The sequence below is a fragment of the Macrosteles quadrilineatus genome, unplaced genomic scaffold, assembly GCF_028750875.1.
Source record: "Macrosteles quadrilineatus isolate MER2022 unplaced genomic scaffold, UCM_ALF_1.0 Scaffold_8__2_contigs__length_117827958, whole genome shotgun sequence".
Taxonomy (NCBI): Eukaryota; Metazoa; Arthropoda; class Insecta; order Hemiptera; family Cicadellidae; genus Macrosteles; species Macrosteles quadrilineatus.
In genome coordinates this window covers 49,041,819-49,058,455 of record NW_026542601.1, presented here as the reverse complement: position 1 = coordinate 49,058,455, position 16,637 = coordinate 49,041,819, and the positions used below count along the sequence as shown (strand labels likewise).

The 16,637-nt window shown below is 36.6% G+C and overlaps 1 protein-coding gene across 1 annotated transcript; it reads right to left on the bottom strand.

Annotated features, from left to right (window-relative positions):
* Window positions 1-931: 931 nt before the first annotated feature.
* LOC129001543 (WD repeat-containing protein 74-like) lies at window positions 932-16,371 on the bottom strand. Its single transcript, XM_054428871.1, has 7 exons — window positions 16,130-16,371; window positions 12,863-13,103; window positions 11,738-11,933; window positions 10,697-10,798; window positions 10,064-10,164; window positions 1,872-2,073; window positions 932-1,362 (listed from the first exon to the last, which is right to left on the bottom strand). Exons 1-7 carry the CDS (start codon window positions 16,179-16,181, stop codon window positions 970-972), a joined length of 1,287 nt encoding a protein of 428 aa, XP_054284846.1. The 5' UTR covers window positions 16,182-16,371; the 3' UTR covers window positions 932-969.
* Between the last annotated feature and the right edge of the window lie 266 nt (window positions 16,372-16,637).

Below are 16,637 nucleotides of genomic sequence, written 5' to 3'. Positions count from 1 at the left end.
GAAGGATGAGTGTAGAATGGTGTGTGTGACCTGTGTAGCTTTGTTACTGACTAAGATCAGCGATTCGATTTCATTAGTCAGGATCATTTATTTAAAGCCCAATGATCAGGAACAGCTTGTGTCCGGTTTTGAACCATCAAAAAGCTACTGACTTTACGATCGAACATGACAGACAGGTGACACCAGCTCATTCATTTTTGTATTATTCATTTAAATTTATGAACTTAAATATATTAAAAGATTAGAAATAAACATATAGAATTGAAAACCAAAACAATATAAATTGAAAATCTATTTTTGTACATTTAGAATGGAGGCAATATTTTCATGGCCCAGTCATCAAGCTTTCGTCTTCTTAAAAAACACACAAATTCCATCAACTGCCTCCAAACAAAACAGCTGTAACAACACTACTTGCGACATTGCCACTTCGAAGGCCGTGGCCTGGAGTTAAAGTTGGCCGTGCTTCACTTGCATACTGCATTGTGTCAATTAAAAATCAGAGGAATAAAAACCTCCAGTTGTTCATTTGGACTCAACAAAGTTGAGGAAATAAAATAATCACCTCATACTTCACCCTACAGCGTACTACCATAGACTAAGCAACACAAGGGAGTATGATTTATCTATGGTACTACTTTACAAGCAAGTAGATTCTATAGGTCGGCCGCTTAGAAAACGACCTCCTCCAGCATTGGTTTAGCATTAGCGCGCAGGTCGTTTTCTAAGCGGCCGAACTATAGTTATTTATTTAATTTTACATGACCAGCACAGTTTAAGAGGAAATTACTTGTTGACAAAGTGGGTTCCCATATAAATCAATTCAATTTAAAAAGATAGTCATGTGGCCAGACGATAAAGTAATTTGGTAAGCAAATGGTGGGCCAAAGTTGTTAGAAACTTGAAGATTAAACTTTTAGTAAAAAATTAGTTGTAATCCATCGGTAAAATATTTATTATAACTATATACTATTCTAAAACAATAACATCATCTTCTTCTTTTAACCTTTTCAATTTTTTTGATTTTACTTTTCCTGATTTCGATCTTTTACTAGTTGGATTTTCTTGTTCTAAAATTTCGTCTTTATGAAGAGAGGTCAATTTTTCTTTTATTTCATCTTCTATTATACTATCAATTGCATTATTTTCTTTAACTTTCTTTTTTCCTTTCTTTGTTTTCTTTATAACTGGTTCCACTTTGTCCGTTATAACTTCCATCTCATTGAACATCTGTTCATATTCTTCGTCTGCCTCAAAAGCTTCCGCATCTTCTTCTTTTATCTCTGGAGCTTCTTCTTTGATGTCTTCCATTGTGAAACTAGACTTGATCAGAAGAGCTGACAACCTTGACTGCATGTATTCCTGAAAGGTTTAGGGTAGGCTATTAATGACTCCATTGATTAAACTATCTATTTCAAGCATTTTGGCCTTTTGAAGCAAACTATAGAAGACTGCATGAACATTTTTCAATGAGAGTTGGGGTTATGTTGTCTGATTTCTTTAATTTAATGAGGTCTAAACATGTGTTACAATTTTTATTCGACTATTTTCATAGTTACACCACTTTACCACAGTTTAATATATGGTAAGTGAACTAAATTTAAGATTGTGTCCATCAATGGATAAAAATTGTTGAACTGAAACAGTCATATACAAATATTTCTTAAACCGAACTTGACAACACTTTGATCCTCTGTTAGACAAGACAATAATTATGTAAATTACGCCATGGTGTACATATTTTTACTCAGCAGCAAAAAGCTAATATTTTTATATCCTGTTGTCAACACTGTTGCAAAGCTAGATAAAAGGGTAAAACAACAATTTTTCCACCCGAATACACAGTAATGAAATTAGCTGTAAAACTGTACCTTAAAAAGCAGTTTCTTTGTGTTGAGATGATGTATTCGGAAGTGCCTGTCCAGACTAACGCTGAGTACGTAAGGTTCAACAGTGGGACAAGCGACGGCACGCACTCCTCCCATGAAGCCTCTGAACTTGTTGAGCAGAAGCCCCTTACCCCTCAGATCCACCAGGTACATGTTGCCGGCCGCACACCCGACTACTACATGGCTGCAATGTAGATAAATCTAGATAATGTTAGTTATCATACTTTTAGAGAAGCATTGTTGAGCAAGCTTACCTGATAACTCAAGGGGCTAAAGTATACACAATTAGTATACAGTATCAGTAATAAACAGTATTAGCAATCTGAGATTTTCAACCAACTGTATCATGGATAAGCAGTGGGAGTAACTATGATATTTTATAGGGAACATAACAAAAGTTGCAATAACTTTTGAACCACAATTGTTATGTCATTGCACTATTTTGTTTAGAATTATAAGAACCATAACATGCTAATTTCAATCAAGACACACTTTTTTCAAAAATCCGATTTTCAGTTTTTTGTATAGTTTTTATGGGAAAATAACATTAGTTACAATAACTTTTAGAACCATAATTTATAAAGCAATGGGAGTTATATAATTTTTTTCATCAATTTAAAGGACTATAACATACTAAACTTTTATCAAAATTCAATTTTTCCGTTATTTTATGGTTTTTATAGGGAAATCACAATAAAAAATCAAAATTTCAAAAAAATGAAAAAAAACCGCCTAGAGATATAATAGATTAACCTACAACACAAATTTCATCAAAATCGAACTAGAGGTTTGGTGTGCACCTCTGTACACATCCATGCATACAGACAGGCACACACACACACAGTAATCAGAAACGTTTTTAAGAAACACACAGTTAAGACATTTACATACACGAAACAACACAATAGCGTTATCATGACACGGAGTAAGTTGTAGGAAGACTGGCAAAGCACAATGTAACGAGTTATTTTTCCTAGGGGGGTAAATTTTGTTATTTGGCCGCGCGATTGTTGAGGTTGAGATGTTGAGGCGGCGGCGGCGAAGCTAGCAAGCGCCCTTTGACCGGGCTTATCAGTTCGGATAAGCTTGGGTATCCTGGAACTACAGGATAGCCTAGGATGGACATTCGAGTCGTGGATTTGGAGCAGTAAGCTTGTGTCTGGTGGAGACGTCGTGGAGTGTGAGTGGACAGTGGAAATTGGTGTTTGGTGGTAACCATATACAGTGTGGTGATACTGGTGAACAGTGGAGTTTGAGTTGGGTAGAGACCCGCTAGTGGTGAGTGGACGACGTTCCTTACATTTTGGTTTAAGAGTTGATATTTAATACTTTGATAATATTAATCTCTGATTTTATTGCAAGAGTTAGAGTTATAGGCTACACAAGTTGGCGTGCGTAGTTGGAAGAACGCGGCCAGTAGGCAAGTAGCTAATTTTATTAGCCTATTAACAGAAGCCCAGCTAACTAAAATAGCATTGATAGTAGCAGCAGTAGTAGTAGCAGTAGGGTTTTTATTGGTTAATCATTTAACGATTTTAATTCAACCCGAACAGCTTGTTTGTTAATCCAACACGTTATCTTAGTAGCTTGGATAGCGTAGTATCGGCTATCAGATATATTTATCTAGTGTTTGGAAAGTATTTTATATTTCACTTCTACTAAATATTTTAATAGTAGTGCAATTGTCATTTAGTTTTGCTTGGTATTTATTGAGACCAGCTACTAGAGGTTTAGTCACTCTGCCTATAGTATACTTGTATTATTATATGGTATTACTAGCTGTGTACCCGTTCTACGCACGGGGATCTTATAATATTCAGTTGAAACCTTCTTATATAAAGAACAGCAGTTGGTTTGCATATTTTAAGATATGCTGGCCAAACTATTATACATAGCTTCATTTTATGTTGTTTTTTGTTGTTCCGGATCGGTATGACAATCAATAAAAGGTTAAATTACCTCTGTGTCTGCCGGTCGATCCTATAACGGTAGGCTTACTTTTATTTTTACTATCTGATCTCGTTTGCATGGCTCAATCACGTCCTGGTTGAAGTTCGTTCGCTACGCTCACTCACCTGTATGTTGGAGCTCGTTCGCTGCGCTCACTTTCCTTCAGGTTAGCTCGTTCGCTACGCTCACTTGCCTTCAGGTTAGCTCGTTCGCTACGCTCACTCGCCTCCAGGTTGCAAATTAGCTGTTGTCATAAATGTAAAAGAAATAATAGTGCTAGTGCTGCACCCTGTTGGTAATCCTTGTAACTTTAATGCTATTGAACATCACAGAACAGAACCAACTTGTTTAATTGAAACAGCTGTTAAGATTCAATAATTTCATTTCTCATAAGGTTAACATGGGCTTCCAGAAATTCCACGTCAAAAATCGACAAAAACTTGATTTTCAAGGGTTTACTGTTAAATATCTAACTGTCTCATATTCGATGAAATACGTCTAAAACCATCTCATATATGTATAGTATTTGGAAAATAAGTTTCAGGCGGGACAGTGCTATAGTTATTGAGGAGTAGTTGTAATAAAGTGCGTATTTTAGCGTTACCAAGAGAATGACAGATAGACAGACAGACAGACAGACAGACAGACAGACAGAAATTGAGATAAGGTTTGATTCGGTTTCTCTGACCTATGAAATGTAAAAATAACCAAAAAGTTCATTATTCTAAGCAATGTACAGACAAAACTCTAATTTTATTTATATAGATTACTGAGTGAACTGTTTGATTAATAGCTTGGGCATTAGAGTTATGTATTGGATTATAGTGGCCGAGTGTATCCCGCCTGGTGATAAACTCGCGTTGTGGTTTTTACTGACAAGTCGTCGTGTAACTCACATCGTTTTAGGCACTCTGGGCTTGACTATTGGATAGTTAGGACGAAGCCCGAGTTGCGTAGTCAGCAACGACCCCCTAGGAGAGTGGAGAATCGGTGTAGGCCTGGTGTTGATTATTGCACGTTTGTTTTGGTGACTTGTTTTTTACTTGTTTACAGTGCCCGTATATGAGCCAGTCCTATACCAGTTAGACCCGGCTTTTGGCCTAGTGGTTTTCCTAGTAGCAGACCCTGGAACTTTACCCAGCCATTGTAGGCTGAGCTATCCTCGGCAAAACTGTGTGACTGCACTTTTAATATTTTTTTCTAGTGCGAGAAAAGTGTGTCGCAACATAATCCTATCACAACACAAAATCCAACGTAAGTCATTTTCTTCTTTACATTTTATACAAATAGCATTACAATATTTTACTTGAATTCACTGAAACATCACCAACTACAAATAACCCCATTTTTGTGTTAATGTAAACAAAATTTTACTATGGCCATCTGTTTTAATGTAAAGAAATGTAAAATTAAACAGTTCAGATGATTGACAACAGAATTCAGCACAAACTCTGACATTTTTAAAGCCTGTAGGACGAAGGGCTTTCACTATATATCATCCAAACCCGCAAAGGCACATCTAGAAGATAAGAGCTTTAAATTGATACCCAATATGCCTATAAAAATAAATATTTAGGGGTCGATTTGTTGCACACAAAATCCAACAAATTCTTTTAATAATATAGATGGATAATAGCATAATACTTTATTACATCAAAATGAAAAATTCTGCATTTTTGACATAACTATCGTATATGTTTCCCAGAAATTAACGCTGGCAAAAAAATCCTGTATTGTAATCACTGCAGTTCACGTAATTTGCAATTCCGCACGTAAATATTGTGGCCACCAACAAAACACTCAAAATATCAAGGTTACCTTGTTAGAAAATCCATTTTATATATAGGTTTACATAGGATTTTAGTTTATAGACTGTGATATTCATATCTGTGAATTATTGGCAGGATTCACTGAATGTTCTATATTTAAAAATCAAATAAATATTGTCAATTGACTGTGACATGCAGTAACTTATTTTTTTATTTTTTTGAAAAATTGTAAATTTTGTATATATTGTGGAAATAAAACTGATTTGATTTATTTATTTATTTTATTTCATTCCAACGGCAAAACCATTATACATTTCAATACAAGAAAGATGGCTAGGTACTATTTACATACTAAAAAAAATAATGGATACTGAGTGCTAACAAATACATAACATACAAGCAAATAAATAGTAGTATAACAAACGATGCAACAACAACAACACTGTGGCTAATTAATAAACTATTGACATACCACAAAGAAGAATTTCTAGAAAGCTATCAGGCACACATGGAAGTTCCTTACTAGATAGTATAAATAAATATAACAAAAAATATAAATAAATATAACAAACAATATAAATAAATATAACAAACAATATAAATAAATATAACAAACAATATAAATAAATATAACAAACAATATAAATAAATATAACAAACAATATAAATAAATATAACAAATAACAACAAATGACATTGACAACAACAGCAACAATAAGACTTTTCAATGGTGTTCAATGGTGTGACGGGCTTCGAGAACTCTTCTACGAACAGAGGAAGTATTCTCGTGGAAAAAGTCGACTGTGTGGCAGAATCGATTCCCAAGCCTCATCATTCTTGCAAGTGGGCTGTGGAAGTCGTAACCACGTGCATGATGCCTCCTGCCGAACAGATCCAGAGATCGGGTCACTGATGGAGTGCGGAAGTCCACCTGAGTGAGAAGCATTGGGCAGTCCAACAGGCCATTGATCAGCTTGGCGAGAAATACTACATCTGCCACTTCACGTCTGACTTGAAGATCATGGAGATGGAGGTCAGCCTGGAGATCAGCAAGTGGAACCTCCGTCCAACGAAGCCCCTGTCGTACTCCCACCAACCTTAGGAATTTCCTCTGCACAGCATCAAGCTCGTCAGTCAAACCAACTTGGTAAGGGGACCAAACTGGGCTGGCATACTCTAGGAGTTGGCGTACAAAGGACGAATAAAGTGTTTTTAAAACAACAGGGCTTGTCATTCCACGAGTAGATCTAAAGATGTATCCCAATAGCCTGTGAGATCGTTTGCAGAGATCATAAACATGTTCATGAAAGGATAGATCAGCACTAAAGGTAACACCCAAATCCTTGATGGAAAACACCCTTTCTAATGGTTGTCCTTCCAATGTGTACTGGAATAGCAGAGGACAGCGTAGACGGCCGAAGGTCATTACAGAGCACTTAGAAAAGTTTAGTTTCATATTGTTTGTTCTACACCAATCCATGATACAATTAATACTAGACTGCAGTCGTAAAAAATCATCTTGGTTGGAGACCATCGTAAAAATTTTGACATCATCAGCGAAGAGCAGAGCTTCCACTTGCAAACTCGACACTATGTCATTTATGAAGACAATGAATAAATATGGACCCAGTAAGGAACCTTGGGGAACGCCTGACACTTGGTGAAACTCTTTGGAGAGCAAACCAGGCAATTTCACTCTTAGGCGTCGATCCATTAGATAATCAGTAAGCCAGGAGAGCAGTGAGCCATGAATCCCGTAGGCTTTCAGTTTACATATCAGAATGGAGTGGTCTACCTTATCAAAAGCCTTAGCAAAGTCAACGAAGGCCACATCCAGCTGCTTCCCTGCTCTCATAGCCGATAATATACTTTCCTCAAAAAGCAGCAAGTTAGTCACCGTGGATCTAGAAGAGGTAAAACCATGTTGACTAGGGCAAACCAGTGGCTTAAAGAAAAACTTGAGTCGAGAAAGGACAAGTGATTCAAAAATCTTCCCCACGGATGAGAGAATTGTAATAGGGCGGTAATTTTCAACCTTTGACGGATCACCACTTTTCAAAATGGGAACGATGTGTCCAATTTTGAGGATATCAGGAAATATTCCTTGCTGGAGGGATAGATTAAAGAGAATAGTCAGGGGCCCTGCCAGAGTCTCACTGAAAAACTTGAGAAAAGCTGGTGTTATGTTATCTGGACCAGCACCCTTCTTAGTGTCTTGTTGTTGGAGAGCGTTCAACACCTCGGGTATAGAGAAAGAAATCCGTGCCAAGGAGGATGAAGTACTGAAGTCAAAGGATGGAGATGAGACTACAGGCTGTGAGAACACCGTCGAAAAATACTCTGAGAACATGTCTGCCCTCTCCTGCAGATCCTCCGAAGAGCGGTCACACAGAGAGACTCTGGATGGAATCCCAGGCGCTCCACCAGAGGAACGAACAAAGCTCCAAAAGCTGTTGGGGTTATGTGGAATTGATGTCTCCACATGGTTCAGATAACTTTTGTAACATGCACGACTGAGAATCCTACAAGCCTCACGCAAATCGCTGAAGTGTGAGTAGTCCACTGGATTGAATGTTAGTTTATAACGCTTGTGTGCTATTTTCTTCTGTATCACCATATTAATAAGCTCCTTAGAAAACCATTTGGGAAAGGGCGAGGATCCAATCCGTTTTAAAGGACTACATGCGATGCAGATATCTCCTAGTAAGGAAACCATATTCTTGAAGCTCCCATGGATACTGGATTGATTGAGTAAAGAGTATAAATCCACTGTTGATAGCATTTCTGAGGCAGCTAGTAGGTTACATTTACGTAGATTTGGGCAAGTAACATAATCAGTAGGTGGAGATCCTCGTCTAGTAGACAGTGAGAAAGATAGTGGAGGGTGATGTTGGTCGGCTGGAACAAGGGGATCTTCTGCAGGATAGACGCAGACTGACTTAATGTTGCTAAAAATCAAGTCCAAAGTCACTTGTCTGAAGTTTCTTACGTGATTTAATTGATCCAAGGAATGGAGCTCTTCCATATTTCCGAGAAGATCCCTCTTAGCTCGATCGTCAGTGGTACACACACAGGGAATGTCATCGTAAGAGGGAATGTTGAAGTCGCCAGCCAGAATCAAGGAGGATGAAGGTGAAGAAGAAGCTATCACGTCTATGGAATCACAATAGGTAATATAAGTGGAGATAGGCTGACTTGGCGGGATATAAACACAATTTAGTATGAGTTTATGGTATGGTAAAGAAACAAATATATTTTCAATAGTTGAATCATGTATGATTTCATGTGATTGGAGGCGGTTATTAACAGCCACCAACACTCCACCTCCAGACGTTTTATTGCTTGAATGGATATTTCTATCTCTGCGATAAATTGTGAAGTTGTTGGCTGACTGTAACTCAGAGCTAGAAATGTCTGAAGATAGGTTTGTTTCACACAATAATAAGACATCATAAATATTACAAGCCAAAGCATTCTTTAAATCTACCAATTTAGTACGTAAGCCATTTACATTTTGAAAATACACATTTAATTTTGTTCTGCCGCTGGAAGAGATTCGTTTTTTGGAACGATCTTAGGGATACCATTAACATATTTTATGGTTAAATCTGGTTCACCAGACTCAGTGCGAGTTTTGAGGATTTTACGCAAGTCTGATAGATGTTTTCTTTCATTTTCAGTTCGATCTTTAGCTAAAGATATATCTTTCAATCCCTCATCAGCACTTTTCTTAGAGCCAAAAACTTTGAAAAGTGATATTGCCTCAGATTCAGACGAAAGGCACAGCTTGACTGGTCGGGGTCTATCCTTGGATGCTTTTCCGAGTCTAAAAAACCGGGCTCCACTTAGTGACGAATCAAGATCACAACATGCAAGAATACGCTCCACAAAGCTTCGGTCATACTCTTTCTTGGTTGTAGACACGGTAGAATCACTTTCCTTTAGGCCAAGGATGATCACATTGCGTGCTCGACGTTTTCTGTCATTAATTTCCTCAATTATATCTTCTACCGGTGTGTCGTGGACCGCATCAGCAGCCTTGTTTTTCAAGACAAGTACTTCGCTCTCTAGAGTGTCAAGTCTTGGCTCCAAGAGGTTGATTTTGTTGCTCAGACTGTTTAGATTAGTTTTAATTTCTTGTAGACTATCAGTCATACATTTTACCTCATCCTTGGTTGCGAGAGAGGAGAATTTACTGAGGAGAATTTGATTTGACTTATACGATTTAAACAGGTCGAACAAAACCCAGTTGTTCTGTGAACCTCGATATAGCCATATTTTCAACTCACAACCAACCTCAAAAGTCCTCAATGTAACAAATCTAATAAAATCCTCCATGCAACCAATTTTTCCTTTGGTCCCTTGGGATTCATTATACCTATCAAGATTACCTAGGTGAGGTGGTGTCTACATCTAATAAATGATAAAAATGATTGTGATATTGTCTATTCTTACTTGGGCCGGGGTGCAGGAGCTATACAGGTGAAACTGACGTCTTTCTCCTCAACTTGACAAACAGGTCGGCGAGTAGGAGTGGAGGGGTCATACAGTCTCACCTGACAATCAAAACAATGTCACTCATTGTGTTAAACATAATCTTAAAATTTAATATAAATATAGCATAGCTGAAGATCGAAACCAACACACAATAAATAAAGTTGAAGGGATTCAACCAAATTATAAATAAAAATACCTGGTTGTAAATTTTGAAATAAAAAGACACAAATCCATCTGGGCTAGATCATTATGACTGTTTGGCAGTACTTACCTATAGTCCTACAGCAAAAATTAGTTCAATTTCATTTTTAGGGTTTTTGTTGTGGATAGCAGGCTTACCTGAATGGGAAAGAGTACAAAATAGCAGAAAAGTACAAAACTTTACATTATGGGGTATATAAAAATATTTGTTGTGCAAAAAGTATTCAGATTTTTTGTGTATAAGTTTTATGTTTCTTAATCCATATTGAACTCTTTTCCATCCAGGTAGGCTTTAATGGAAAATTTCCTTTTGCAAAAAAGGCTTACTAGAAAAAAAAGAAGAAACAAACAAATACTGTACTTCTCAGATAGAAAATATTAATGACTTACATGACCGTATCTAGTGGCTACAGCAACTTGCTTAGATTCTGGCACAAACGCTAAATCCATGACCCACACTGGCACTCGGAGTTCCAACCAGTCATGACGCACCTTCAAAATAACAAGTATCATGAACTTTGTATATCTTATATAGGCCTACCTATCAAAAATTTGGTTTTTCTTTTCCGAGTTCGTTTGGCTTTTCTACCCGGCCGATTTTCATGATTGAGGTCTTAAATTGAAGGTATGCATGCTCAGATTCCACAACAAGCATTGGAATATATTTATCTACAGTCCCATTCGGCTTATCCGTAAACAAAATTTGTTCCTCATGTATTTCTTATGTGAGTTAAATTAAGCATCGTCATATACGGTATTTGTCTACTATATTACTCGACCAAAAACATAAATTAGATTTATTTTCAAATTCTTACTTCAATTTAAGATATATTTCACCAGTTATAATTATATAATCCTATTTATTTTGGTCTAAGAACCTTCAGTTAAATATCAGCTTTCATTTAAGCTATTATTTATTCAAATCGGACAAGTTTCAAGGAAACGCAAGGTGAACAATTAACATATAAATTATTTTTAATAAGGTTTTTCTATGATTGAAAATCAATTGCTCCAGTATTGTTTATGTTTTTTTAATATGTTTTAGACTCAAAATAATCAGTAAATTTGAGCTATTTATTGTTTGAATCAGTTAAGTTTAAGATATTGTATTACTCAATCAAAAAACATAAATTTGATTATTTCTCGGATAAGATATTTTTTTTAACGCTGCGGAGCAGCATGGGTCCTCTAGTTATTATATGATAAAATAAGTAGGTTCAGTTAATAACTTTTGAAATAGATTTTAATGATACCGTAGTTGTAATACACATACCTAATAGGGTTTTTTATGAGAGGGTTGTTAGTGAAGTTTCCACGTTATGTGAGGTCCATGTTTCGTAATGAAAATGTATTTATTTATTCAAGCAGAGTTACAGCCAATTGCTCTTACTTACGCCTAAACCATAAAATTATGCCTATAGGTATACTTACGTTTTTTGCTGTAAAAGTGTTTTTGCCAGTTTCAACATCCCAGAGCTTGAGGTCATTCTCTTTACCGCCTGTGGCAAAAACATTGTCTTCATTGGGACTATGTCTCATACGACTGATGGGCCCTCCAGTTTCCACAAGTGAGTCTGTTTCACCCCAAACCTTCACTATTCCTGACTCGACTGCAGTTACCAGCGAACTAGAAAAAAATCTAAATTTCAAACATGTTCTATTTATAACTGCTGTAGGCTATTTATTTCACTGGATGTATACAACGAGTACAAAATGAGACAAAGCTATTCATATACCTAGCCATACGATTAAAGAAAAATTGTAAAATGTATAATATTATGCAGGAATTTGTAATTAAAATCAAATTCTGATGATTACTGACCAACCGTAAATATTGCTAAGATTGGTTGGACAAATTGATTTCAACAACTAGGCTAGGAATTAATAGGTTTGAGTTAAGTAGGTTCTACAGCCTATATTAAAAATCTACAAAATACATCAATTAAAGATCTAGGAAATTAAGTGTTATTCCCATGTCAATACAAAGCATTCAAGTGTTTTTTAATTGTCAACCCATTTGTTACTTATTTACAATATCACTGAAACATAAAAAATAAAGAAAAATAAATTTCACTATTTTTTATAATGTTTTATAGTATTTTATAGCTGGAAATAATAATAAAATTTATATGCAGTGCTCGATTTGAGGGGGAACACGGCGGAACGGTGTACCGGCACCTCTCTTTTGGAAAGATAAAAATATTGGCATAAATAGGTAAAAATCACATTAAATAGGTTACAGTTCCGGCACCTAATTTTTTACAAATCGAGCACTGTTTATATGTATATACCGGTATATATAATTATGTATTTAGGATATGTTTACACTATTTTATATATTTTTAAAAAAATAGGTGCATATACCTGCCTGAAAAAAAATATTAGACTATTTTTTATGTTGTTTTAATAGTATTTTATAGCTGAAAATAATATAAAATATGTATGTAAAAATCTAAACCAGTACGTCAGCCGTGATACTGTACATCACGGACTTGACCTACTGGTAAGTCATCCGATGCAAATGGGTTAATGAAAGTTTGAAAAAAATCAGCTTACCTGTTTACCTTGAAGATCCCTCGAATTGGTCCCTCTCCAATGGTTTTGTGTTCATTCAGTATGAAGGTATTTGATGTTAAATCAAATATTTTGACCAACTGGTTGCTATACCCTATGAGTATTTCATTTTCAAGTTTATCAGCCCAGTTTAAAAAGGTTACTTCATTTCTTTGTGTGATCTCTTTAAGCTTTTGAAGATTTTTTACGTTATGAACACCTTTGTTATGAGATGCTTTGAGGCCTGCAATCACAACACATTTAGTTACAGTCTATTTCTACTCTACCTGCTGGACCTGTGCTTTGTAAAGGAAGCACAGGACAAATATTTGATAACATTTTTTTTTCTAGCCTATAAAAAGAATCCCTAAATCAGTGATTTTTCCGTGACCTGCTGGCAAAGTCCCGTTAAGTTTATGTTATTAAAACAGACAAATAATTAGATTGACACTTAGGAGAGTGTGAATTTTCACTCAAAGATTAATTTCAAATACTATTGAAAGATGAATTGTATGTTGTCCCATACGTATGGGAGCCGGCTAGAATGGACCTACTGGGTAAATTAATAGATGATGTATAGAACTTCTAGGAACTATAGGGTATGAACTACGGTATGAAGTATAACTTAGTTACGGTAGCCTACCTTACAAGGCAGGTCTTAGATTTAAGCTAAAAAACTAGTATGACTGAGACGGAATCTTGATGGAGACTTTAACTTATTCTATGAACAACCCTTGTTTTTAAGAGGGTCAATCCATTTCATAACTTTGAAAACTTACAGTAGGCCTATGCCTATGGTCACTCAGAACTTTTTTTTTTTAGCGAATAGGGAATTAGCTATTATACCGTAGGTCTCATGGTAAGAACTGGACCCGGGACCGATTTACTTATTTTGTTTTGAGGTCCCCAGAGTCCAAAACCGCCATCCCTTTAAATTCATATAACTTATGTATAACGTAAGTTATGTGTCCGTTTAACTCGAGCAAAAATTATCCGATTTTGATGAAATTTGGTATAAACCTGTAAACCTACATTAATTCGAATGAGTTCGCGAACCAGCATGATCTAACCAAGGGAACGGGGGTTTATTTTTAACTTTTAATGTTTTGGGTAACCTAATGTTTCTGTATGCTATAGCCTATCCAAATAAATATCATAAAATGTATAGACTGCCCAACTATAAACCGGCGGTTCCAAGGGGAAGAGGCTACAGGGCTAAAGCCCCCCCCCCCTGGACCCTGGAAAATAAATTTAAACATATATTTCGTCCTTAAAACACGCAATGTCATAAAACAGACATCAATGTAGTATTTATTAAACTAAATAAGTGATGGCAGGAGTAGTATTAAGTTCCACATAGTCAACTTTGTGGGGCAATAGCACGACGAATAAAATAATATTCTGCTATGGAAAGTTGTATGCATCATCCAATTTTTACACCAGTTAGCTGTTGACATGCTAGGGCAAAGGCGAGCACCGAGCGCGCCAGCGACGGCCACTGAAACTAGCCGAGTCTCAATGATCAAAGGCAAAACAACTAATTGCCAATAACATCTATAACTAACTTACAAGTGTTTGTGAACATATTTGGCATATTTACAACTATTAACTGTAGAGCAATCATAACTAACTCAAATAAAATCAACTTAGAATAATCCTAACCTAAGTTACGGTATTTGTATACTTTAAAAGGGCTTCTAACGAATTTTTAAAAAACTGTTTTTTTTTTCTCATTATTTGGCCTATTTTGAACACGTTTTACATTTGGCACTTTTGGGGCAACGCCTATTTCACCCTGAAAATTGTGTTTAAAAATCGCAAAAAGTGCTAAAAATTGTGTTTTTTTTATAAATTTTTTTTCAAGACAATTAATGTGCTTTTACCTTTCTAACTTATCACTTAGGACCTACCATAAAACTTAATATAATCCAACCTAACTTTAACTTTAGGGAGGGGTATGGGGGTTTAGTGAGTGGGAGAAACTTTCGCGCCGTTCCGGCCAAACCTTGCATGCGGGGTTGGTTCGGCAGATTGGCCACACCTAAACCCCAACTCTCACTTGTTAGCTGCGGAGAGCTACCTTCTGCCCCTGGGTGTTGGTCCACCTACAGAACCAAGTGAGGGGGGCCCTAGACTAAGGTGTAATTCGATCCGTGCTGAGAGTCTTGTGGCACTGGGGGCCGAATATTCAGTGTCTTAACGGAGCCTTCTGGGAACCAGGGGGAACCCAGTCGTATGCACCCCTTACCTCTCTAATCGGGTCACTGGGGAGGTGGACCTTAGATAGGCCTACTCAGTATTCGTGGAACGCAGACGATCTGACCCCAATGGAGGAGGAAGGTCTACTGAAATCTGACGATGACAACAAGCTCACAGAAACCGGAAAGGAACGGAAAAAAAACTACTTCACAGGGTAATAATAATAATAATAGGTTAGGCTAAATACCTTGTTTACGTCCTCAATCCAAGTCTGTCTTTTTATAATGACTATAGTTTCGGGGCCCTCAGCCCCATTGTCAAATTTTCTGTCTTGTTAAATTACTGTTAATAGCATTGGTTATCGTTGAAGTTCACATTATATACATACACTGACACAAGTAACATTGAGAATTTATACTTTTGGCCGGTCTAAACAAAAGTGATTATAGCCTATCATTGTAAGCGGACCGGTACACAGACGACTGTACATGTACGGTACTGACTGTACGGTACACTCAGTCAGTCAGTGTACCGGTCCACAAACGATATAGGCCTAATAACTTTAACTTTAACTTAAGTTATATACCTATCTTACCCTACAGACGGTAAAGACAACTTTACTGCATTGGCGGGTACAACCTAACAGCAACCAAAAAGAACTGGCTGGATTTGATCGCTATATTTGTATTTTGATATAAATAGGTACTCCGCTAAGTATCCTTCAAAATGTCCTTTTTTATGCCAAACCCTGGGGTGGAATGGCGGACTTCCTTCCACTGTCTTTCTATGGTGTTCGTGTGGGCACCGGTATTTGGATCCACAAAGTTCACTGAATGATTTACCGTAATGTCCCAAATAATAGTAAAAACACATAGCCTAAAGAGTAAAATAAAACATTTTTAGCACTTTTCTTGATTTTTAGGGTGAAATAGGCGTTTGCCCCAAAAGTTTCAAAAGTAGTGTTTAAAATAGGCCTAATGAGAAAAACATTTTTTTCAAAATTCGTTAGAAGCTCCTAAAGTAAACAAATAGGCTACCTGCTAAATGCAAAGTTGAAATACTGTAACTTACCTTTAAAAACACCAGAAACTCCACCAATAAACACGTTGTGATAATCTTCCATGATTTAAGTTCAAAAGATAGGCTACCTACTACGGCATCACAAACAATTGGAATCTTAGTTAAAAGTGAAATAATCAAGCAAAAGCTAACCTAGTTATAGTTCTAGTACTGCATACTTTTACACATAACCTAACAAACAAGTCACCTAATGACCTAACCAAAAACCAAAACAAACTTTGGAATTAGTGTAACATGTGAGAAGAGAGGTGGAAGTGGAAGTGATTATGTATGAGAGAGAACGTAAACTTGGAGTGAGCTAGAAATACAAATGTACTGGACTGGAACTGGAGTTAAAGGCGGCCGGCGGCCGTGAGTTAGCACCACTGAGCTAAAATTATAACTGGAGGTAGCACTGCCATGGCAGAAGTCTGTCAAAAGCGAGTCGCCAGTGTTCCCAGATTGGCCGTAGTCAAATATCGTACACGCGGTCCTAAATTATCGTATTTCACGAAAAATT

Bases quoted from the DNA above. Each gene is read 5' to 3' on its own strand.
- LOC129001543 (XM_054428871.1), bottom strand. From the start codon at position 16,181: ATGGAAGATTATCACAACGTGTTTATTGGTGGAGTTTCTGGTGTTTTT. The intron at 11,934-12,862 runs GTAAGCTGATTT...ATTTTTTTCTAG, and splicing joins GGGATCTTCAAGGTAAACAG to TTCGCTGGTAACTGCAGTCG. The intron at 2,074-10,063 runs GTAAGAATAGAC...TCTACATTGCAG, and splicing joins GCTCCTGCACCCCGGCCCAA to CCATGTAGTAGTCGGGTGTG.